Source organism: Dendropsophus ebraccatus, chromosome 12 (assembly GCF_027789765.1).
Source record: "Dendropsophus ebraccatus isolate aDenEbr1 chromosome 12, aDenEbr1.pat, whole genome shotgun sequence".
Taxonomy (NCBI): domain Eukaryota; kingdom Metazoa; phylum Chordata; class Amphibia; order Anura; family Hylidae; genus Dendropsophus; species Dendropsophus ebraccatus.
This window is the reverse complement of record NC_091465.1, coordinates 77,456,852-77,481,000: the sequence shown is the minus strand read 5'-3', so window position 1 is coordinate 77,481,000 and position 24,149 is coordinate 77,456,852. Positions and strand designations below refer to the sequence as shown.

The 24,149-nt window shown below is 42.4% G+C and overlaps 2 protein-coding genes across 2 annotated transcripts; both read left to right on the top strand.

The window, feature by feature from the left end:
- Positions 1-549: 549 nt before the first annotated feature.
- On the top strand, positions 550-1,646 carry LOC138768783 (chemerin-like receptor 1; the record flags this gene model as incomplete). The annotated part of the gene is made up of 2 exons (XM_069946739.1): positions 550-576; positions 765-1,646. Coding segments are annotated over 2 exons (909 nt in total), but the record flags the coding sequence as incomplete, so codon positions are not given.
- A 4,650-nt stretch (positions 1,647-6,296) lies between these two features.
- On the top strand, positions 6,297-21,522 carry LOC138768781 (C3a anaphylatoxin chemotactic receptor-like). The gene is made up of 2 exons (XM_069946738.1): positions 6,297-6,634; positions 20,580-21,522. Exons 1-2 carry the CDS (start codon positions 6,297-6,299, stop codon positions 21,520-21,522), a joined length of 1,281 nt encoding a protein of 426 aa, XP_069802839.1.
- Positions 21,523-24,149: the final 2,627 nt, after the last annotated feature.

Here is a 24,149-nt window from a genome sequence, read left to right as displayed (position 1 = left end):
CTTGTCATGAAAACAATAAAGGCATATGATCTGTGCCTCCTACTCACTGAATAGTTTATAGGCTGGCTGCCCGTGGATGTGAGAGTGTAAGTTGGAATGCATGCAGCATTATCATTTATTTCTGGATGCTAGTAAAAGGAAAAGTCTGAGCAGACAAATTTTTTAGCAAGTGCCGAGGAGGGGGAGGATACAAGAAATAACACTCTCTTACCTCGCCTGATCCAGCCAGTCAGCGGTGGAGGGGGGACCCCGGATGGAGGTGGGAGTCACATGTCACAAACCGAGTTCCCGCTCAAACCAAGAAGTGGTCGGGGACCCAGGGATTGGAGCAGTGTTATGCGGCTATCAGCGCTGGAGTGGGGGAGGTAAGAGCATATTACTTCTTTTATCCTCCCCCTTCCCGGCACTTGGTAAACAAAAAATGGGTCTGGCCAGACTTTAACTGTATTGGACCCAATTAATGTGAGTTGAGTTGCAGACATATATAAGACTCACACATTTGACAGAATCTTCTGCTTCTTACTAAATTCAACCAATATAATTTTCTAAAATTCTGATTCAGAAAAAGAAATCTTGGTCAGAGGATCCCACTGCTCAAAACACCAATGTAATCCGACTATTGTTTTCACCTCCTGTTCTTTATGTATATAATAAATTCTTCATGAACCTAACTGCTACCATATTTTATTTCTTTTTAAAGGTTTAATTACCAAGTTTGTAATCCAAGTGCAATGGCTTTGTACATGAATTATCACATAATTAAGAAGATATCAATTACTTTATACAGCATCATTTGCACCCTTGGGATTATCGGTAATGGATTGGTCATCTGGATTGCCGGATTCAGGATGAAGAAGACAGTCAGTGCCGTGTGGTTCCTCAATCTGGCCATTGCGGACTTCCTCTGCTGTGCTTCTCTTTCTTTGCGAATTGTAAATGGAGTTAGCGTTTCTCTATGGACAACAATAATATCTTGTATATTGAGCATTTTTCTTTTCCTTCTAAATATTAGTGCCAGTGTTCTTCTGTTGACAGCTATGAGTATTGATCGCTGGGTATCGGTCATATGGCCAATTTGGGTTAAGATTAATAGGACACGTAAACTAGTGATAGTCACAGCTGTATGCATCTGGTGTCTGAGTGCGCTCTGGACTGTTTTCGTGTTTATGTATCATTTGAATCATTCATTGAATATTAATGAATGGTGTTTCAATATAGATAGGTCATATTATGGTTATCCTAATTTTCAGACTATTATTCTAATACGGTTATTTACAATGTTTGTCATCCCTTTTCTCATCATCTTGACCAGTTACGTCACCATTTTCTTCAAACTTATATATAGTAAGAGACCCCAGAGATCCCAGAGGCCGTACAGGATCATCACCGCTGTTATATTGTGTTTCTTTATCTGCTGGTGTCCATATTACATCTGGCCGCTGACACCCATGTATCATCAGATTGCCTTTGAAGCCTTTTTAGTTGACCTTGTTATCACTACCCTGGCTTGCCTTAATAGTTGTCTGAACCCAATCATTTATGTTTTTATGACTCCGGACATTAAACAAGGTTTCTTCAGATCAATCCCCTCCAGACTCAAAAGGACCTTAAACGACCAACCTACTGACCTACAAAGGGAATTCTAAACCCCTTCAGGACTAGGCTAATTTATGTTTTTGCGTTTTCGTTTTTTTCCTCCTCATGTTTAAAAGGCTTGCATTTTTTTCACCTACAAACCCACATGAGCCCTTATTTTTTGTGCCACCAATTTTACTTGGCAATGGCAAACTTTCCCATAAAGTATGGGAAACCAGTGAAACCAGAAAAAAATTATTTGTGCAGTGAAATTGAAAAAAAAAAGGAATTCGTTTTTATTTTGGGGGGTTTCGTGTTTACGCCATTCGTTCTATAGTAAGATATGACATGTTATATATGTTCCTAAAGTCAGTACGATTACAACGATTTTTTATGTAATTTATATAACTTTATTTTACTTGACTGCTTTTAAAAAAGTAAATGTGTTTAAAATTTCTCTATTCCCTCTATTTTTAACGCTTTTATCCTTTGGTCTATGGGGCTGGAGTCATTTTTTGCACTATGACCTTGCTTGCGTATATGCGAATTTTTGATCAATTTTTATTAAAATTTTTCTGGAATTGATTACGCATGCAATAATACCAAATATGTTTGTTTATTTATTTATTTTTATTTATAAAATGGCAAAAGGGGGGTGATTCAAACTTTTATTAGGGGAAGGGATTTTTTATTAATAAAAACACTCCCCCCCCCCCACAGTATACTTTAAAGCGACTCTGTACCCACAATCTGACCCCCCCAAACCGCTCGTACCTTCAGATAGCTGCTTTAATCCAAGATCTTTCCTGCAGTCCATTCGGCAGGTAATCCCCCACTAGACACCAGGGAAAGAGTTTTGACAGCTGCATTTAAATGTATAATTAGTGGTCGTGGCCATCGCCTGCGCCCACTAATAGCCGTGGTCCTGGGCTACAGATAGCAGCCTAGATCCCAACGGTTCAGAATTCCCCCAACCGCATCAGGACGTACATTCCTGCTCTGATGCAGGAAAAGGTTAAAGGGACGGTGTCATTAAAAATTAGTTATTGTTTAATTAAGTTTTTTTATGTTAAACATATTTCTTAAAGTGAATGCACCATCTAGCAATTCCTTCTTCTTTTTTTTTACATTACCATGTTGATGTCGGCACAGGTGTGGAGATCCCAGTGGCATGGTTCCTTTTTCAAACCGCTACCCAGTTCGCATGGTATGTGCCTTTTTTTTCTTGTGCACCGGTCCGCAGTATGCACTGGAGGTGGGCTTGGCATTCCCCTGTGTAATGATGTCCCATCCCCTCTTGGCTGCTTCCCTTGGATGCTTGGTTCAAAAGAAGGCGCATCACCATGGGGAGAGGATAGAATTACACTGGGGGGTGCCGGGTTCTTCTCCAGTTCATAGAGCGGGCCAGTGCACAAGAAGAAAATTATGCCAATGGTATGTTCACATTCAAGGAGAACTATCAGCAGGTTAAACAAATGTAACCCGGTGATAGCACCCTAATGCACACGGGGCGTTGAGGAGGAAGGTATGTCTTGTACCTTCATTCCGGGTGCTGTTTCCGTGCAGTTAATAGTTGAATCCACAGCCTTGAGCACTGTTAGGAGTGCTGCCCTTCCCTGATCGCGCCGAGCCTGCCCCTAATGAAAATCAATGGAGGGGGCGGGCTGGATTGGCACAATGGGGCAGGCATTAAGACTGAAACTAACACTGAAGCTAAGGCTGAAACACTTCTGGGGGCCCCGTCCCATTTTTCCTTGCCAAATTCACTAAAAGGTGTACCAAGTCTGGTGTCTGGTTTCCAGCAGGTGTAGATTTGGATCATGATTTGCACCTGCGAGCAGGCGTAAATCATTATAAATAAGGCGCGGAAGGAGGCCTTGCCTTGCCCCCATTCCCCCGCTCCTCCCCCTCCCCCAAGCTCCACCTGCCCGCCCACCAGGCGTGCAGGTCATATGGCAAGCGTACACCAGGGAGAAGGGGGAAGGGTGTATGCCTCGGGCGGGACCTTGATGAATGTCCCCCTTCATGTTTTGTACAGAAAAACTGAAGAGGGGATAATATCTCATTATTAATGTCCATTAAAGGCTCCATTAATATAAAATATGTAATGCATGTTATTTTATAAGTATTAGTTCTTTGTATGATAGGTTTAGAGTCATGTGGGTTAGTCCGATGTGGCATAGCTCTCTTATAATCAGTCACATTTAGTTAAGAAACAAAATAAAAACGCATATCATCTGAGGACTATATGGCAGAGATCAGGAAGGTTTGGGGTGAAGAGGTTCTATCAACTACCACCCCCACCCCCCTCTGTTATTATGTAGCAAGGGCAGAATAATCGCCAGTGCTTTCGTATATCAAAGAAGGGTAAGATCAGAGTAAAAATCCCTTGAAAATGGAGGCAGGAAGTTGTGGAAATGTTGAGTTATTTTGAATAAATCTCACATTTGAAATTGGAATTGCTGGAGTGCTATGGATCCTGTACATCTACAGGATATATAATGGTCTGAGGTTGAGGCTTAAATCTGCTGGACCACCTAATTACCTTATACCAGCGCTGCTTCACATTCAGAAGATTAGAGGAATATATAATAATTTGAGATGTATTCAGAACGCTTAAGATCAATTATTTGCAATCTAAACAATAAAGATAATTTGCACTGGGAACTTCCTCAAGCCACAATACACTTTGGCCGGCAGTCCATTAAATATCATATGATAAGTATGATATGATAACAACCATCAATGTGCTGTTGCATGTGTAATAATAATAATAATAATAATAATAATAATAATAATAATAATAATAATAACAACAACAAATACAATAAATAAATAAATGTATATTATTGCTATAAAATAAGATGTATGAATAAAACATTTTGAAAATTTGTGCCTCTTTTCTATCCTCAGCTAACAATTTACCTCCAGGGGACAAGAGATCAGATTGAAATGTTGGGATGTTCTTTTTCTTATAGAGTAGATAACATAGTAGACAATAAGACATCTTTCTAAAATAAGACACGCAACTCACCTAAAGTAAGGCATACCCCCAAAAATAAGCCCCCCCCCCCTCCGAAAGTAAGGCGTCCCCCCAAAAATAAGGCACCCCACCACCCACACCCGAAAGTAAGGCGTCCCCCTGAAAGTAAGGCTGTCCACCACCACCACCTGCCTGCCCGCCGGCCACCACCTGCTGCCGCTCACCACCTTCCTCCCCATGCACTGTCCAGTGCTGCTCAACTCCCTCTCTTCCTATGCTTGTCCTGTGCCGCTCACCCCCCTCCCTTCCTACCCATGCTTGTCCCGTGCTGCTCACCTCCCTCCCTCCCCGTCCTTGACCCATATTGCTCACCTCTCTCCCTCCCTGTGCTTGCCCCATTCCTCTTACCTCTCTCCCTCCCCATTCCTGTCTGGTACCACTCACCTCCCTCACTCTCCCTCCCCGTGCTTGTCTGGTACCTCTCACCTCTCTCACCCTCCCTTCCCATGCTCTTTGTGGTGCCTCACACCTCTCACCCTCCCTCCCCATGTTTATTCCATATCGCTCACCTCTCTCCTTCCCCGTGCTTGTCTGGTACCTCTCACCTCTCTCACCCTCCCTCCCTCCCCATTGTTGTCTGGTGCCGCTCACCTCTCTCACCCTCCCCATGGTTGTCTGGTGCCGCTCACCTCTCTCACCCTCCCCATGGTTGTCTGGTGCCGCTCACCTCTCTCACCCTCCCCATGGTTGACTGGTGCCGCTCACCTCCCTCTCTCCCCTGGTGGGAGGGGGGGCATATGCAGGTGGTAGAGAGAAATAAGACTTCCCCCAAAGATGTAGTGCCTCTTTGGGAACTAAAAAATTAATATAAGGCGCTGGCTTATTTTTGGGGAAACACGGTATTGATGACATTTATTGTATCTTTTATTAGTTTATATAGTACAGAAGCTGCTGAAGGTCAAAACCTCCACATTTCTTATTGAATATGGAGAAATTGTAATGATATGGTTTAATAATAGGGATTGTTATACTATACACACTATACCTTATGCATACTATATAGCTGGCCTTTTCTCCAGCTTTGGATATCGCCTCAGAGATGGCTCTCATTTATAAACCGCAGGAAACCACAGATAAGCATGAAGGGTATAGAGCAGAAATGGACTCAAATAAAGACGTAAACGGAAATGGCTAGGTTTTCATTTATTTTATTCAAGGGCTATGTTCCCACAACATCAATAATAGAAACGTTTGAAGAGAGGCAAAAGGATTAGGGCCTAATCATTTCTTGACCTTTAAGCGGGTGAACTAATTTCTTCTCTCTCGCCTCAAAGATTGGACCAAGGAAACCCAATCAGGGGCCCTGGATCGCTATATAGGAGGGGAGGAGCAGAGCCATTCTTTATCATTCCTTTACCAGGACCTAAGGAAAGAGGGCCTTGCCTCCCTGGAACCCCAACTATTCACCTATTGGGAACGTAAGTTGGGGGAACCAGACCTAACTGAACACATACTGAAAAGTTGGGGATCAGTCAGGGCAGCGGTAATAAATGAACGATGGAGGAAAACTCAATTTAAAATACTCCATCATGCCCTCTACGGATTTTCCCTGCCGAGCACGCCCACAGATCCTAGTCGCCTAACGGCGTGCCCACGATGTCACACCCCGAACACTGATCTCCTCCATTGGTTACTGACATGCCCAAAATTAGACCTATACTGGTGGTCTTTACAGAACATGCTAGACTCCAAATTGCGCCAGCATCTACCAGTCCAAGCTAAAGCCATTCTACTTCATATTCCTGAAGAAGATAGACCGATGTCACATCTCATGCACATTTTTATTTTGGTGGCCAAAAGATGCCTCCTGGCTAACTGGCTTCAGCCGACCACACCCCTTATTTCTGCGATAGTTGCACAAGTAAAACATTACCTGAGGATGGATCAGCTGGACGCTGAACAATGTAAGACAAAAAGAACAGAACAATTTATTACTAAATGGAAACCATTTATGTGCGCATCCCTTAGTGATCAAGAAATTGCTCAAACCATTTCACCGTTCCGGCAGACAGACTGGTATTTGAAGGTGGACTTGGCAGGTGCCCTGGGCAGGCTCAAAGTTTCTTAACCCTTACCTTCATTCCTATGGCTGAACCTAACACATGTGTACCCTGCTGGCCATAGGCAATGTTATATGACTGAAGGGCTTGGGGGGCTGGTCCACAAGAGGGGTGGGGGTGGGAGGGGGGAGTTTAGCCAAGAGTGGGAATATGTCATACTGATTTAAAGAGGTGGTGATATATCCTTTCTTTTTCTCCTTGGATTTGTGTGCTGTTATGTGAATGTGAATATGCAAAACAAGAGTCCGTGGAGCCTCAGTTACGAGTCTCAAAACACGGGATAGCCAGATATCTCTAGACTGTTGCCAACGGGGTGCCTCCATGATGGGGAGAGCACCACACCACCCTGATAAATAACCCCTTAAGTCCCACTCAGTTGCGAGTATTGGAACATAGACAGGGAAACAACAGGGTGGCCCCTTTTGTCAATGTCTAACTCAAGGTGCGAGTACTGCGATCATGACAAGGGCTTGCAAAGGCAGGCTTCCACCCACAGACAGCCGTTTTGGGGTTTTTGCCCCAACTAGCCAGAATCCTACTCCACACTGACGAGGGGCAAAAACCCTGAAACGGCTGTCTGTGGGTGGAAGCCTGCCTTGGCAAGCCCTTGTCATGATCGCAATACTCGCACCATGAGTTAGACATTGACAAAAGGGGCCACCCTGTTGTTTCCCTGTCTATGTTCCAATACTCGCAACTGAGTGGGACTTAAGGGGTTATTTATCAGGGTGGTGTGGTGCTCTCCCCATCATGGAGGCACCCCGTTGGCAACAGTCTAGAGATATCTGGCTATCCCGTGTTTTGAGACTCGTAACTGAGGCTCCACGGACTCTTGTTTTGCATATTTAAATTTTGGGGGGCATCAGTGGAGACTTTTGATTGAGTACTTCATTGGAATTTTTTTCGCTGTTCTCCTTGAGTTCAGTGATTACTGTGTTTTGTTGGCTGTTATGTAAATGTGGAAAGCAAATCAATAAATGTATAAAATAACATTGCTAATAGGTTAGAGAGGGATCAGGAAATAGAGTTTGGAGGAGAAGAGACCTGTGGGGGAGGGATGAGAGCAGTGGATAAAGAAATCCATGCATTACAAATGAGCAGTGAAAACTCTTTTACTCACAAAATTACTATCATTAAGATTTATTATTATTATTATTGTTATTATTATTATTATTATTATTTAAAACAGTTGATGAGGGATCTCCCATCTAAAATTGAAGTTAGTGAAAATTAGACTTAATCCATTACCCCACAATTGCCTTCAATACCGTGATCTACCTGGGCAACAATAACCTGAATACTAAAGTTTTAGCTGTTATTGTGAAATCTGTTTAAAGAAAGAATATTGGGCAAAATAACCCAGATCTATCCAGGTTCTTTCCAGGTTATAGAATTTTCACCATTGTGTCTTAGCTTAAGTGGAATTGAGTGGAGGAAGCAGGATGGGTAACAGTCATTTATAGTAAATATTTAAAAACTCATCTAGATGCACAGCTTTCTGTGGTTAGAGAGCTGAGATGGCCCTAAAAATTTTTGATCATTTGCTAAAATGAGATTGTATGATGGACAGTAGAAGCGAATGTGACAAAGCCCGAATCGCTGCAAACCGTGCTGTCAATTTGCTTTGTCCTGCGAAGCAAATTCACAGCTATACGTTACCAAATTCACTAAACATGGCGGCCATACATGTTAGCTTGAAGTACTGTCACTGAGCATGAGCAAGGGATGATCCATAATCCCATGTGCCCTGTCCAATCACCTGCAAGCCCCTCCCCTTCACTCTCTATATAAGGTGATTGGCTTCCTGGAGGCGGCCAGTCGGCTGTGTATAGTGGAGAGCAGGTTGCAGCAGGCAGATAGAGCAGGGAAGGAATACAGAGAGATAGGGACAGAGAGGAGAGGAGGGTGGATTGTGGGTGCTTTTCTGTGGGAGCAGTGAAGCCATTGTCTAGTATACCAAGTAACTGAGTGTTGTTCATTATACCTAGTCACTGGGCACTGGCTGTGCATTATAGGAAGTCACTGGGTGCTGGGTGTGCATTATAGGAAGTCACTGGGTGCTGGGTGTGCATTATAGGAAGTCACTGGGTGCTGGGTGTGCATTATAGGAAGTCACTGGGTGCTGGCTGTGCATTATAGGAAGTCACTGGGTGCTGGGTGTGCATTATAAGAAGTCACTGGGTGCTGCGTGTGCATTATAGGAAGTCACTGGGTGCTGGGTGTGCATTATAGGAAGTCACTGGGTGCTGGGTGTGCGTTATAGGAAGTCACTGGGTGCTGGGGGTGCATTATAGGAAGTCACTGGGTGCTGGGTGTGCATTATAGAAAGTCACTGGGTGCTGGGTGTGCATTATAGGAAGTCACTGGGTGCTGGGTGTGCATTATACCTAGTCACTGGGTGCTGGGTGTGCATTATAGGAAGTCACTGGGTGCTGGGTGTCCATTATAGGAAGTCACTGGGTACTGGGTGTGCATTATAGGAAGTCACTGGGTGCTGGGTGTGCATTATAGGAAGTCACTGGGTACTGGGTGTGCATTATAGGAAGTCACTGGGTGCTGGGTGTGCATTATAGGAAGTCACTGGGTGCTGGGTGTACATTATAGGAAGTCACTGGGTGCTGGGTGTGCGTTATAGGAAGTCACTGGGTGCTGGGTGTACATTATAGGAAGTCACTGGGTGCTGGGTGTGCGTTATAGGAAGTCACTGGGTGCTGGGGGTGCATTATAGGAAGTCACTGGGTGCTGGGTGTACATTGAAGGAAGTCACTGGGTGCTGGGTGTGCGTTATAGGAAGTCACTGGGTGCTGGGGGTGCGTTATAAGAAGTCACTGGGTGCTGGGGGTGCATTATAGGAAGTCACTGGGTGCTGGGTGTGCATTATAGGAAGTCACTGGGTGCTGGGTGTGCATTATAGGAAGTCACTGGGTGCTGGGTGTGCATTATAGGAAGTCACTGGGTGCTGGGTGTGTATTATAGGAAGTCACTGGGTGCTGGGTGTACATTATAGGAAGTCACTGGGTGCTGGGTGTGCATTATAGGAAGTCACTGGGTGCTGGGTGTCCATTATAGGAAGTCACTGGGTACTGGGTGTGCATTATAGGAAGTCACTGGGTGCTGGGTGTGCATTATAGGAAGTCACTGGGTGCTGGGTGTGCATTATAGGAAGTCACTGGGTGCTGGGTGTACATTATAGGAAGTCACTGGGTGCTGGGTGTGCATTATAGGAAGTCACTGGGTGCTGGGTGTGCATTATAGGAAGTCACTGGGTGTGCATTATAGGAAGTCACTGGGTGCTGGGTGTGCATTATAGGAAGTCACTGGGTGCTGGGTGTGCGTTATAGGAAGTCACTGGGTGCTGGGTGTACATTATAGGAAGTCACTGGGTGCTGGGTGTGCGTTATAGGAAGTCACTGGGTGCTGGGGGTGCATTATAGGAAGTCACTGGGTGCTGGGTGTACATTATAGGAAGTCACTGGGTGCTGGGTGTGCGTTATAGGAAGTCACTGGGTGCTGGGGGTGCGTTATAAGAAGTCACTGGGTGCTGGGGGTGCATTATAGGAAGTCACTGGGTGCTGGGTGTGCATTATACCTAGTCACTGGGTGCTGGGTGTGCATTATAGGAAGTCACTGGGTGCTGGGTGTGTATTATAGGAAGTCACTGGGTGCTGGGTGTACATTATAGGAAGTCACTGGGTGCTGGGTGTGCATTATAGGAAGTCACTGGGTGCTGGGTGTCCATTATAGGAAGTCACTGGGTACTGGGTGTGCATTATAGGAAGTCACTGGGTGCTGGGTGTGCATTATAGGAAGTCACTGGGTGCTGGGTGTGCATTATAGGAAGTCACTGGGTGCTGGGTGTACATTATAGGAAGTCACTGGGTGCTGGGTGTGCATTATAGGAAGTCACTGGGTGCTGGGTGTGCATTATAGGAAGTCACTGGGTGTGCATTATAGGAAGTCACTGGGTGCTGGGTGTGCGTTATAGGAAGTCACTGGGTGCTGGGGGTGCATTATAGGAAGTCACTGGGTGCTGGGTGTACATTATAGAAAGTCACTGGGTGCTGGGTGTGCATTATAGGAAGTCACTGGGTGCTGGGTGTACATTATAGGAAGTCACTAGGAGCTGGGTGTGCATTATAGGAAGTCACTGGGTGCTGGGTGTACATTATAGGAAGTCACTGGGTGCTGGGTGTGCATTATAGGAAGTCACTGGGTGCTGGGTGTGCATTATAGGAAGTCACTGGGTGCTGGGTGTGCATTATAGGAAGTCACTGGGTGCTGGGTGTGCATTATAGGAAGTCACTGGGTGCCGGGTGCATTATAGGAAGTTACTGGGTGCTGGGTGTGCATTATAGGAAGTCACTGGGTGCTGGGTGTGCATTATAGGAAGTCACTGGGTGCTGGGTGTACATTATATGAAGTCACTGGGTGCTGGGTGTGTATTATATGAAGTCACTGGGTGCTGGGTGTGCATTATAGGAAGTCACTGGGTGCTGGGTGTACATTATAGGAAGTCACTGGGTGCTGGGTGTGCATTATAGGAAGTCACTGGGTGCTGGGTGTGCATTATAGGAAGTCACTGGGTGTTGGGTGTGCATTATAGGAAGTCACAGTGAACACAGTGTCCATCTTAATACCTCACTGGGTGCTCATTTACCAATGTCCACTGCTGTCTTGGTTGAAGATTGATATTACGCTGCTGGTCCACCAATGTCCACTGCTGTCCATGGCAGAAATTGAATGATTGACAGGCTGATTGACATTTTTTTTGTCATTTTCCAATTTTGACATTGTCACATCAACAGCTGTTGAAAAAAAATTGCTACTCTAAAATAGTCCCACTATTGTTGCTACTATAGTTCACAAATTTTTAGGAATCTGACCCAAAATTTGTGAACCTTGCGAAACAAATTTTTAGCTTCTTCGCTCATTTCTAATTGACAGGAACCAAGTCTGCAGGTTGGAGAAAAGTAGACTTGAATAAATAGACTTCATCTGCTGCACATTTTGCTGATTTGGAGCTTAAAGGGGTATTCCACTCAAACATAACTTTTGATATGTTACTGCCCATGGTGAGAGTAACAATTCCTTCCATACTTGCCATTATCTATTCAGTCTCCTTCTCCCAGTTCTCAGCTGCTACTTTCTGCTGAAGACATAAAAATCTGTGTGTGATCCTTTCTCTCTGTCTCCCCTCCCCCCTCCCGTCTGAGACAGCTGATGTCAACAAGTCCCTGACAGGCTTTATCTGCAACATTGTAGCTTTTTTTCAATGCTGGAGGGATAGTCACAATGAGTTCATCAGCAACTTGACCTCAGATCAACTCTCCCAGCATTACACAGAAGCTACAATGTTGCAGCTTTTAAAAAAATATGTATTAACAATTAATATTACAAATTTCCTGTTATCACTTGGAGGATGTTGTGTTATGGACTAAATAATAGAATAATATCTATTATTCATCACTATTATAATTGTTTGCACTTTGCAGAAGGGTCACATGGATCGGGCCAGAGATGAGTATATATAGAGAGCAGCTACTTATACATATAGAATCTATTCTGCTCACTGACCAAAGGTAGGAGAACCTGGCGGGGAACAAATAACAGGTAAGAAACCCATCTATTCATCTCATAGCTTCTATCTATCTATCTATCTATCTATCTATCTATCTATCTATCTATCTATCCATCTCCTATCTATCTATCTATCTATCTATCTATCATCTATCTATCTCCTATCTATCTACCTATCTATCTATCTCCTATCTATCTATCTATCTATCTATCTTCTATCTATCTATCTATCTATCTATCTATCTATCTATCTATCTATCTATTTATCTCCTATCTATCTATTATCTATCTATCTATCTATCTATCTTTCTACCTATCTATCTATTTATCTCCTATCTATCTATTATCTATCTATCTATCTATCTATCTATCTATCTATCTCCTATCTATCTATTATCTATCTATCTATCTATCTATCTATCTATCTATCTATCTATCTTTCTACCTATCTATCTATTTATCTCCTATCTATCTATTATCTATCTATCTATCTATCTATCTATCTATCTATCTATCTATCTACCTATCTATCTATCTATCTATCTCCTATCTATCTATCTCCTATCTATCTATCTATCTATCTATCTATCTATCTATCTATCTCCTATCTATCTATCTATCTATCTATCTATCTATCTATCTATCTATCTATCTCCTATCTATCTATCTATCTATCTATCTATCTCCTATCTATCTATCTATCTATCTATCTATCTATCTATCTCCTATCTATCTATCTATCTATCTATCTAAAGAACACTTTAACTGTTACCTTTGGAGTGCTGTGGGCGATTTTCTACAATTACTAAGGGAAGTCTTGTCTGGACTATACCTGCTGGCACCTACCCTGTTCCTGAGTAGTGCTGCTCCAAGATATAAAGTATCTATCTATCTATCTATCTATCTATCTATCTATCTATTAGTGATGAGCGTATAGTGAGATATTCGAATATTCGATATTCGTACGAATGTCCCGCGAATATTCGATCCCATTAAAGTCCATGGGAACAAGTATTCGATTAGTGAAAAACATCTATTTGACCATTTGGAGGGTAAAACCGGAAGCTGGGGAATTTGAACGCTTATCGAATATGTATCGAATATTCGCGGGATATTCATACGAATATCGAATATTCCAATATCTCACTATTCGATCGAATATCTATTCGATTGAACAGTATTCGCTCATCACTACTATCTATCTATCTCCTATCTATCTATCTATCTATCTATCTATCTATCTATCTGTAGAACTTCTTTGAATGTATTGGGATGTAATTGAAAGTTACAGTATGGTGCAAAACTATTTCATGCATATAAAACAATAGAGGTTAGAATTGTGAAACGTTATAATTTATAATCTGATATAAGTACTAAGGCAGGGGTACTCAACAACTTTAATGAAGGTCCGCTTACCGAGGTCTTTTGTCAGGTGAAGGTCCGAGCTGAAGATCAGTAGGAAACGTGTTTTGTTACTTTTCACAAACGTTGTAGAACTATTTACATACAGAATTGCTGCTTATTAGCAGGAAAACTGTCATTTTCTCTCTCTCACCGGCACTTTAAAACTAGGTACACAGGGGGTGACTGAATTAGTAGTTTATAACTCCCCCTGTAGTATATAGCCCCCCTGTGCGCTCTCCTCCTGTAGTATATAGCCCCTGTGCGCTCTCCCCCAGTAGTATATAGTCCCCCTGTGCTCTCTCCCCCTGTATATAGCTCCCCCTGTAGTATATAGCCCCCCTGTGCGCTCTCCCCCTGTAGTATATAGCCCCTGTGCGCTCTCCGCCAGTAGTATATAGTCCCCCTGTGCACTCTCCTCCTGTAGTATATAGCCCCCTGTGCTCTCCCCCAGTATATAGCCCCCCTGTGCGCTCTCCTAGTATATAGCCCCCCTGTGCTCTCTCCCCCTGTATATAGCCCCCTGTGCTCTCTCCCCCTGTATATAGCCCCCCTGTGCTCTCCCCTTGTATATAGCCCCCCCTGTGCACTCTCCCCCTGTATATAGCCCCCCTGTGCTCTCTCCCCCTGTATATAGCCCCCCTGTGCACTCTCCCCCTGTATATAGCCCCCCTGTGCTCTCTCCCCCTGTATATAGCCCCCCTGTGCTCTCTCCCCCTGTATATAGCCCCCCTGTGCTCTCTCCCCCAGTATATAGCCCCCCTGTGCTCTCTCCCCCTGTATATAGCCCCCCTGTGCACTCTCTCCCTGTATATAGCCCCCCTGTGCTCTCTCCCCCTGTATATAGCCCCCCTGTGCACTCTCCCCCTGTATATAGCCCCCCTGTGCTCTCTCCCCCTGTATATAGCCCCCCCTGTGCTCTCTCCCCCTGTATATAGCCCCTCTGTGCTCTCTCCCCCTGTATATAGCCCCCCTGTGCTCTCTCCCCCTGTACATAGCCCCCCTGTGCACTCTCCCCCTGTATATAGCCCCCCTGTGCTCTCTCCCCCTGTATATAGCCCCCCTGTGCTCTCTCCCCCTGTATATAGCCCCCCCGTGCGCTCCCCCCTCCCATATAGCATAAACAAAACAAACACTTTACTCACCTAAGTCCTGCGCGTCCTCTTCTCTTCCTCCTGTGCGGCACTGCAGCGGTCACTAGAGGCGCAGGAATGTCACTCGGCGCCGACACTAGAGGGGGAGCGCGGCCTCTAGTGCCCGCTGCGGCCGGTGAGAGGTGACTGACAGGGAGGGAGCCAATGGCGTCCTCTCTGTCAGTGCTGCTGCTGCTCGGTGTCTATGAGCGCTCACTACGAGCGCTCATAGATACTTACTGTGCAGGGAACAGCGCGGCAGCCGGGGTCCGGACAGCTGGCCGCCACGGTCCGGGTTCGGACTGCAGTCCGCCAGTTGAGGACCCCTGTACTAAGGTATAAGGTATCTGTTTATCTCCTACCTGGAATACTGGTTTCAGATATAGAAGAATCAAAGTTTGTAATGTATCACTACTCATCTTCATGTTATGTTAGTAGATATTATATACTGGTAATGCAGTCAACTCACTGTGTTAGTATACACCGTGTGTTGATATGCTCACTAGCGCTGTATACAAAAATATATAAATGTTGCTAGGTGTGTGGGGGACACCCTATATTCCCCCAATTATACAGATCAAACACTAAACATATAGATACACCCAGTGCAGATAAATAGTGGGTCAGTCAGAATAAGGAGGGTCAGGATTATATAGGTGACAGATACCTGTATAGAAATCCAGCTGGAAAGGTGAATATGTCACTTGCCCAGATGCCGATATCAATAGAGTCCAGCCAAAGTCCACATCCAGCTTTTATGCAGTGTAGAGAAGTTAATCAATGGGAAGAAATCTTCTGAACTCGGCAGATGCTCCGGCCGGTTGCACTGCACATAAGTTCACACAGTCCAGTTTTCCGTGGCAAAAAAGTGGGATCCTGAGTGACGTCACTCTCCTTAGGTGTGGATCCTAGTGCAAGCCAGAAGTTATCCTATGCATTTCAGTGTACACGGACACCTTCATCAGGGACACCCTAGCCGGTGAGGACCAGCTGCTATCTCACCCTCAATGGCAGACCGCAGCGTTTAAGTATAAGTTACAGGAACACCTCCTGTCACTTAGCAGATAGGACCCCCGCAGCTATGACGCAAAAACTGCTAATTAAAATAGTAAAACATTAGAAAACCCCAGACAGGGGCCCAGACAATGATGTCACGGAGGGGGTCTACAGTGCCAAAGTCATCAGGGATAAAAAAGGAGGATTTTTTTTTTTTTTTTTTTTTCATTTTATTTTTTCATTTTATTATTCTAAAACATTTCTTTCTATGTTCATTTGTTTTCCCCTTAGGGGACTGCTGTATAGTATAACTGACAATATTACACTGACAGTTACAGCCTGTGAGACCCAGCAGTATATGTACAGAGCAGAAAAGGGTTAAAGGGGTTATCCAGTGCTAGAAAAACATGGCCTCTTTCTTCCAGAGACAGCACCACTCTTGTCTCCAGTTTGGGTGGGGTTTTCTACTCAGTTCCATTAAAGTGAATGGAGCTTAATTGCAAATTACACCTGAACTGGAGACAAGAGTCGTGTTGTGTCAGGAAGAGAGGGGCCATGTTCTTGTAGCACTGGATAACCCCTTTAAAAGGGATTTTCCAGCGCTACAAAAACATGGCCACTTTTCCCCCTACTGTTGTCTCCAATTCAGGTGCGGTTTGCAATTGAGCTCCATTTACTTCAATGGAACTAAGTTTCATAACCCCACCCAATCTGGAGACAACAGTAGGGGGAAAGTGGCCATGTTTTTGTAGCACTGGATAACCCCTTTAAATACAGTACAGAAACAATAGAATATATCTGTTCTCTAACCAAGGAAAGCCTAGATATACCTTTGAATCTCAAATTATGTATTGTTTCTGTTTTTCCTTTCAATTACTTTTAGTTTTTCTATTTTCTTTTAGGTAAAAACTAAGAATGGACGCTTTAATTAAAGATACGCTGAAATCCTGTAACGACACTGAAGATGGCCCGTAAGTACATTATATGCTTTCCGTTCCTTATTATACAACAGAAAATTATTTTAGGGTCATTGAATCCTCTGCTCCACAAATTAAAAGAGAAAAATACGCAATTGCAATTATATTTTCCGGTTACAGAAATTGTATGTAACCCATCAGTCCCTAAAGTCAGTCAATGAGATCCATCAGGCACTAATGGTATCCATCATGCAATGCAGTTTATTACAGACCATTTCACTGTACTGATTTATTGGAACATCTCTGAAATTTGAATATCTTGTATCACATGACTGACATGATGGGTAGAGATGTGTAAATTTCCCGAAAATTGTTTCAGGAGAATTTAACCCCTTAAAGACGGAGCCGATTTTCGTTTTTGCTTTTCTTTTTTTTTTTTAAAACAATTTTTTATATAATTATTTGGGGAGGTTTCGTTTTTACACCGTTCCTCCTATGGTAAAACTGACATGTGGCGATTACCCATGCTGCAATACCAAATATGTTTTTTTATTATTATTTATTTATTTTTATTTATAAAATGGGAAAATTAGGTATTTTAAACTTTTATTAGGGGAGGGGATTTGTATTTATTATTAAAAAAGAAACTTATACATTAGTTAGAAATCCCCTTGGGGGACTTCTTATATAACTACACTGATCTCTCATAGAGATTAGTGTAGTATGCATTTCACAACGGTGATCCATGAGATTGGTGCTCTATTGATCCGGATCAATTGATTACCGAGCTTGGATCAGCATCATTCCGATGCTGAGTCCTGGGCCAGTAAGAAGAAGGGGGGGGGGGGGGGTAATCCAGCCACTAGACCCCATGGAAAGGCCCATAGAGGACTTTTAAATGCAGCTGCATTTAACGGTCTTAATTAGCGGGAGCGTCAATCGACCCCTCTGAACTCCCCCAGCTTTGTGATGGTAAAATATACGTCATCTGCCATTAAGGGGTTAATCAAATCATCCGTAGAATTTTATTTATATTTAATAATATTAAATAACCAATCCTGATCCTTGGCAAGAGTTGAAAAAATAATAATTTAAAACAAATTTTAAAAAAGTCACTATGGAATAACAAAATGGCAGTGCTTCCCTTCTGAGCCCTGGTGGGTGCTATAGTAGCTGCTAGTGACTACATATGGGGTACTTGGGAGAAATAGGGGAACAACTTTTGTAGAGAAAATTGTAGCTAAATTGTTAAAAAAAATAAAATCTCTTTTCAATTTCATGGCACAATGCAAAAAACTTTCCTGACCCACACGTGGAGTCCAAATACTTGCTACCCTCCATAAATGAATTCTTTGAGGGGTGTAGTTTCCGCTCACGGTGCGGGAACAATAATGTTATATTTTAATAGATCGGACAATTCTGCACGCTACGATATGTAATATGTTTATTTATTTATTTATATTTGTATTTATATAATGGGCAAGGGGGTCTTTTAAACATTTATGGGGGGGTTTATAAAGGTTTCTTTAATACTTTTCAAAACTTTTTTATTACTTTTTTTAACACTTTTATTTACTGTAAAATATGCAATCATTAGATTGCATATACTGGTCTATGCTATGCCATAGCATAGCATAGATCAGTGTTATTGTCGATCTATGTATAGAGCCTGTCTGAGAGCAGACTCTACACATAGATCGATGATCCGACAGGACGGAGGTAAGGAGCTTACCCCCGCCTGTCGGCACATGCTCAGTGACAGATGCTTGATCTGTCACTGAGCACCTTAAATGACGGCGTCCGGAGCGAAGATAGGCGGTCCCATGGCATCCTCTTCTCCGCATCGTCTAACTTCGGCTCCTGACGGCTTCCCATCATCTAACTTCGGCTATCATCGGCTCTTCGGGCTCCCCCGTCGTCTATCTTCGCCAATCTTTGCCAGCTTCGCTCTACTGCCCCCTGTTGGCTGATCAGTGTATATTACACACTGATCAGTTGCTTTAGGGTTAAAGGAGTGTTTTTTTTTTTTAATGTGCCTTTATGTGCCCTAACGCCGCTGAATGCTGATCAGCATTGCATGTAAGTACGCTGCTGATCAGCAACTCCTCCTTTTTGGCGCATGGGTTTCCCCCCCCCCTTTTTTTTTCTTTATCCTACCGCCACTGTCTGCTGATAAGTACCGCACAAAAGCCAATAGGCGCTCCTTTGCTTTGGAGGCTTGTGCTGCTCCCGCTTATTTGTTTTTTTTTCTTGTTCATAAAGATTTGTTATAAGTATCTACTCCAATTTACCAGAAATATAAAGTACCATATGTCACGAGAAAACAATCTCAGAATCAGCCGGATAGGTAAAAGCATCCCGAAGTTATTAATGAATAAAGTGACACTGGTCATATTCATTAAATTTGTCTCTGTTCTTAAGGCAATTTTAAGGTCCGGTCCTTAAGGGGTTAAAAAGTCACTGTCGTTTCTTTCTTTTTTCTTTTTTTTGCAGAAATCAATAGTCCTGGCGATTTTAAGAAGCTTTGTAATTGGGTTTATTAGGCAAATATGCCATTATCTGCATTCAAAAAAACTTTCACCAGGTCCCCCCCCTCCTTTCTCTCATCCACTGCTCATTATTAGGAAATCGCGACTCTTTTACATCAGTCGGGACCTGTCTGTTCTATGAAGAGGGGAGGAGGGGGATTAGTCAGCAGCAGAAAGCAGAGAACAAAGGATTACACGGTGTGGAACTGTGTGAAAGGGTATTTAAAGGTCAGAGAGGTCAGTGCTGACTGTCAGAGGAGATAGCCCTGTAATGTAGCTGTAAATTAACTCTTTGTTGTCCTGTTTTGGTGCCTCATCTCCCCTCAGCAAAATTAGCGGCGGTGGCAGCGGCGATATAACCCAGCTACTACTCTCTCTGATGAGAGTAGTAGTTGAGTGTAGTCCAGAGCGGCGGTTCGGCGGGCGTTCGGTGGCGGCGTGCTCACTGTTATATACTAATTGATTACATTAATGGAATACTTTGGGGAGGAAGGACACTTGCTCCTCAAAGTATTACATAAATGTATTCAATCAAAAACACTGTATACTGTATTACATGTACATACACATCCATTGTAATTTCAATGGAGTGTCCAGCAGGGGCGCACTATATATAGAAGTCAATGGTACTCATTGACTTCTATATATAGTGCGCCCCTGCAGGCGATCCATTGTAATTACACCCCCCGGTTCGTGACGTCATCTCTTTTTAGAGAATCTGAAGTCTCCCTGATCTACTAAATTAAGGGAAATAACCATATATGTGCATTTCCCATAATTAATGTACATTAGAAATTTGTCCAACTTTCCGCAAGTAATAACATATTAAAAAATAGTTTTGGCCGGACTTCTCCTTTAAGGTCAAGAGTGGTTACAGAATTTGGGGGTTAAAGGAGAAGTCCAGCAAAATATAAAAGTTGGCAGCCGGCAGGGGCAGGAGGGAAATTGATTACAAGTACTAACTTACCCCTCTTAGACCCCCACCGGAAGGTATTTTCCTCTTGACTCGGCTGAAGGACTGGCTGCCAAGCCAATAAGGGGCTGGAGCTGCGCCCCACCCCAGCCACTGACGGACTGAGCGGATAGTCCAGCAGCCGGGTTATGACGTGTCAGCTCCGGAGATCCCAAGCAATTTCTGTTTTAACTGGGGTTAACTAAGAGAAAGTGGTAAAAGAGAAACCTGGTCTTCTGGTTGAAAAAAACAGAAGGGACATTGAGGCCCCCCCCTCGAGACCTTCTATACTAGGATGGGGGAGTAATGGGGAGACCTCGCACATCTATGGGATCTCACTTTAGCTTTCATCCCCTGCTCTTCATATGTATAATTCTTTTATCACATCTTTTTAAAGGACAAATGACCCCACCTGTACTTCAGAGGCTATAGAGTTATACAGGAACTATCACGTTATAGAGAAGACATCAATTATTTTATACGCCATCATTTGCGCTCTTGGGACTATCAGTAACGGATTGGTCATCTTGATTGCCGGACTCAGGATGAAGAAGACAGTCAGTGCCGTGTGGTTCCTCAATCTGGCCATTGCGGACTTCCTATGCTGCGCATCTCTTCTCCTTCGGATTGTAAATGTGGTTTACTATTATTTATGGACAGCAGATGTATGTTGTAAATTGAGCATTTTTCTTTTCCTTCTAAACATGAGCGCCAGTGTTCTTCTTTTGATGGCCATGAGCATTGACCGCTGTATGTCTGTCACATGGCCATTTTGGATGAAGGTTAATAAGACACGGAAACTAGTGGCGATCACAGCGTCAATCGTCTGGGTGCTGAGCGTGCTCTGGACTGTTTATGTGTACTTGTATTATTCTAATAATCGTTTGACTGTAGGTGAATGGTGTACCGAAATAGAAAGGTTTATTTTTGAACATGAAGATCCCATATTTCAGACTATTAAACTGATCAGGTTATTTGTAATGTTCCTGATCCCTTTTCTCATCATCGTGATCAGTTATGTCATCATTTTCTTCCAAATTCGGAAAAGTAAGGGATCCCAGAGATCTCGTAGGCTGTACAGGATCATCACCGCTGTTATATTGTGTTTCTTTATCTGCTGGTGTCCATATTACATCTGGCCGCTAACACCCATGTATCATAAAATTACCTTTGAAACTTTTATAGTGGATATTACTATTATTAACCTGGCTTGCCTTAACAGTTGCATCAATCCAATCATTTATGTATTTATGAGTCCAAACTTTAAACAAGGTTTCTTAAGGTCGTTCTCCTCTAGGTTCGAAAGATCCTTAAGTGAGCGTACTACTGACCAACAATAGGAAGATGTCTACCAGGCTTAACATTAAAAATTCATCTCTTTTATCTCTATAGAAAATTTTCATGATTTAAATAATTGGTCAAAAATGATTAAAAAAAATTTTTGTTTACTATTGAAATCATATTTTTTTTAAAGTGTCACTATTGTTACTTTCAAAATCTAAATCAGCAGTAGATGTAATATAAAGCAAGTTTGCAATTAACATACATTACTTTTTTTTTTTAGTTATCATGGAAACAACGGCACTTCCTGTTTTCAGACTCTTTTTTTTTTTTTTCACATAGACTCAGAAAACAGGAAGTCCTGTGTATCCCAGGCCATCTGAGCGCTCACAGAGAGAAGGCAGTCATGTGATTGATGGACACATTGAGCCTTGACTTTCTGTACTGGCCAGAATTCCTGTGTTTAGTCTGTTTTTTTTTTTTTTTTACAACCAACACAAGTCTAAAAAACTCTTCAGGAGACTGGACCTGGATTTCTGGTAAGTTCAGCTTTGTTTGTAAGTTCAGCATTATAACAACAACAACAAAAATAATGAATGCATATTGCAAACTTTCGTTATTTCACATTCAGCTGTTGATTTAGATTTTGAAAGTTATAACAACAGTGACACTTTAAAATTTTTTGGTCCCTACATTTCTAACTTACTACAGTGTTTCCCCCAAAATAAGACATCCTCCTAAAATAAGACACCCCAGCTAGCCTACCAACTAGCCTAAAATAAGACATCCTCCCAAAAATAAGGCACCCCCACCCTAAACTAAGGCACCCCCTGAAAGTAAGGCACCCCCCAAAAGTAAGGCCGCTAAAATACAGCAGCACTCCAATCAGAATTCAGGGATTATTTATTGCATCTATGTAAAAAGGCTGCAATGTTTCTACTCAATTGGGTCTTTCTCAAGCTTAATAGAGACCCAAATGGTTGGTTGAAAGGTTGCTGTCTATTCGCATTAATGCAACAAATTCTCGCTGCTGGATTTTAGTTTTTGGATAATTTATTTGCTGCAAGACGTTCTGTACATATAACAAAGAAAGACAAATAAATCTAAATTGTATTATATTAAGTTATTTCTAGAGGTTTATGTAAATAGTATTATATTATATTATTATATTATATTATAGTATAGTATAGTATTAGATACTGTAAGATATTATCAAATCATTTTATTTATCATCTACTCATAGTCTATGGGGACATTTACTAAAGAGTCTAATGTGTGCAACTATTCTAATGGGAATTGGTGTATATTTTGTCCCAATAGCTTGTGACTGATTTATTAACATGTAGCACTGCCATAGTGAATGTATCTAAGTAAAAAGTCGCAAAAATGCAAAAATTGTGCAAGCATATTCATCTGGTACTCACCTTTTTAAAAAAAAATCGCAAATGATAAATTGCGGGCTAATCCTGGATTATGTGAACTTTTGGGTGAATACTCCAAACAGGCAGATTAAAAAAAAAAGTCCCATCTAAAAAAAATTCGCCTGTTGAATACTGGTTCATAAATAGAAGCAAAAATGGGCGAAAAATCCAATGACTCGTCTAAAAATAGGTGCAAAGCCCTTAAATTCCCCCCTATGTGTTTTTTTATGATCAGTCAGAATAGACTCACTAAAGAAAAAGGAAAGCTCTTCATGTGCAGACTTAACGGTGAGGATGGAGAAGGTTTAGGGTGAAGGGGTTATATCAACCGTACTCACCCTCTATTATTGTGCAGTGGAGTAGAACAACCACCAATGACTGTATATATCCCAAATAGAGAGACTCAGTGTCGGACTGGTCAACCAGAGAACCGGAGCATCCTCCGGAGGGCCCCCAGCTTTAGATCCTGCACTAACACTCACTGGCATGTCTTTTCTTACTGGTTCTTCATTGTTGGTCCCCAGGACATTTCCTCTGATGTCCCCAGATACCCCAGTCCGACACTACGGAGACTGCCGCCATTGCCCACCCAGACAGCTGATTATGTAATCTGGTATCAAAATCCCATGTAGGGTAGGACAGAAAGAGTCTAGCAAGAAAGTGTGTATATAGCAAGAGCAGGAATTGTGTGTCTTTTATGAACATCTATATGGAACATTTGAGGTGTATCCAGAAAGCTCAGGCACAATGTTTTACAATAAAAACAATAAAATTACAACGCATTTCATACTTATGGCGCTGGGAACTACTTCAAATCACAATACACTTTAGCCTGCAAGCCTTTAAATATAGTATGGGAACCGCTAATTTCACAAAGGGGGTGGCGCTGTAATAATAATAATAATAATAATAAGGAAAATAAATAAATATGTATTATTGCTATGAAATGATATTTGTGAATAAATCATTTTAATATGACTGTTGTCTTCTATATACATAATCGATTCTTGTGATTTTATAACAATCCTCCATTTTACAGGATTTGTGCTCTTTTTCTTTTTTGTATATCTGTGTTTTTGATTTATTAAATAAAGCCGAAACTAAATAAAATGTATTTTCCTTGTATTTGACGATGTATATTTCATTGTGTTGTAGGCTTAGCCATTTTCATTTTTGCACTTCCATTTTTTCTACCTCCCCTTTAGGAACCATTATATTGATTATATACTGATTAATCACAACCTTCATTTTATTCTGAAATATGG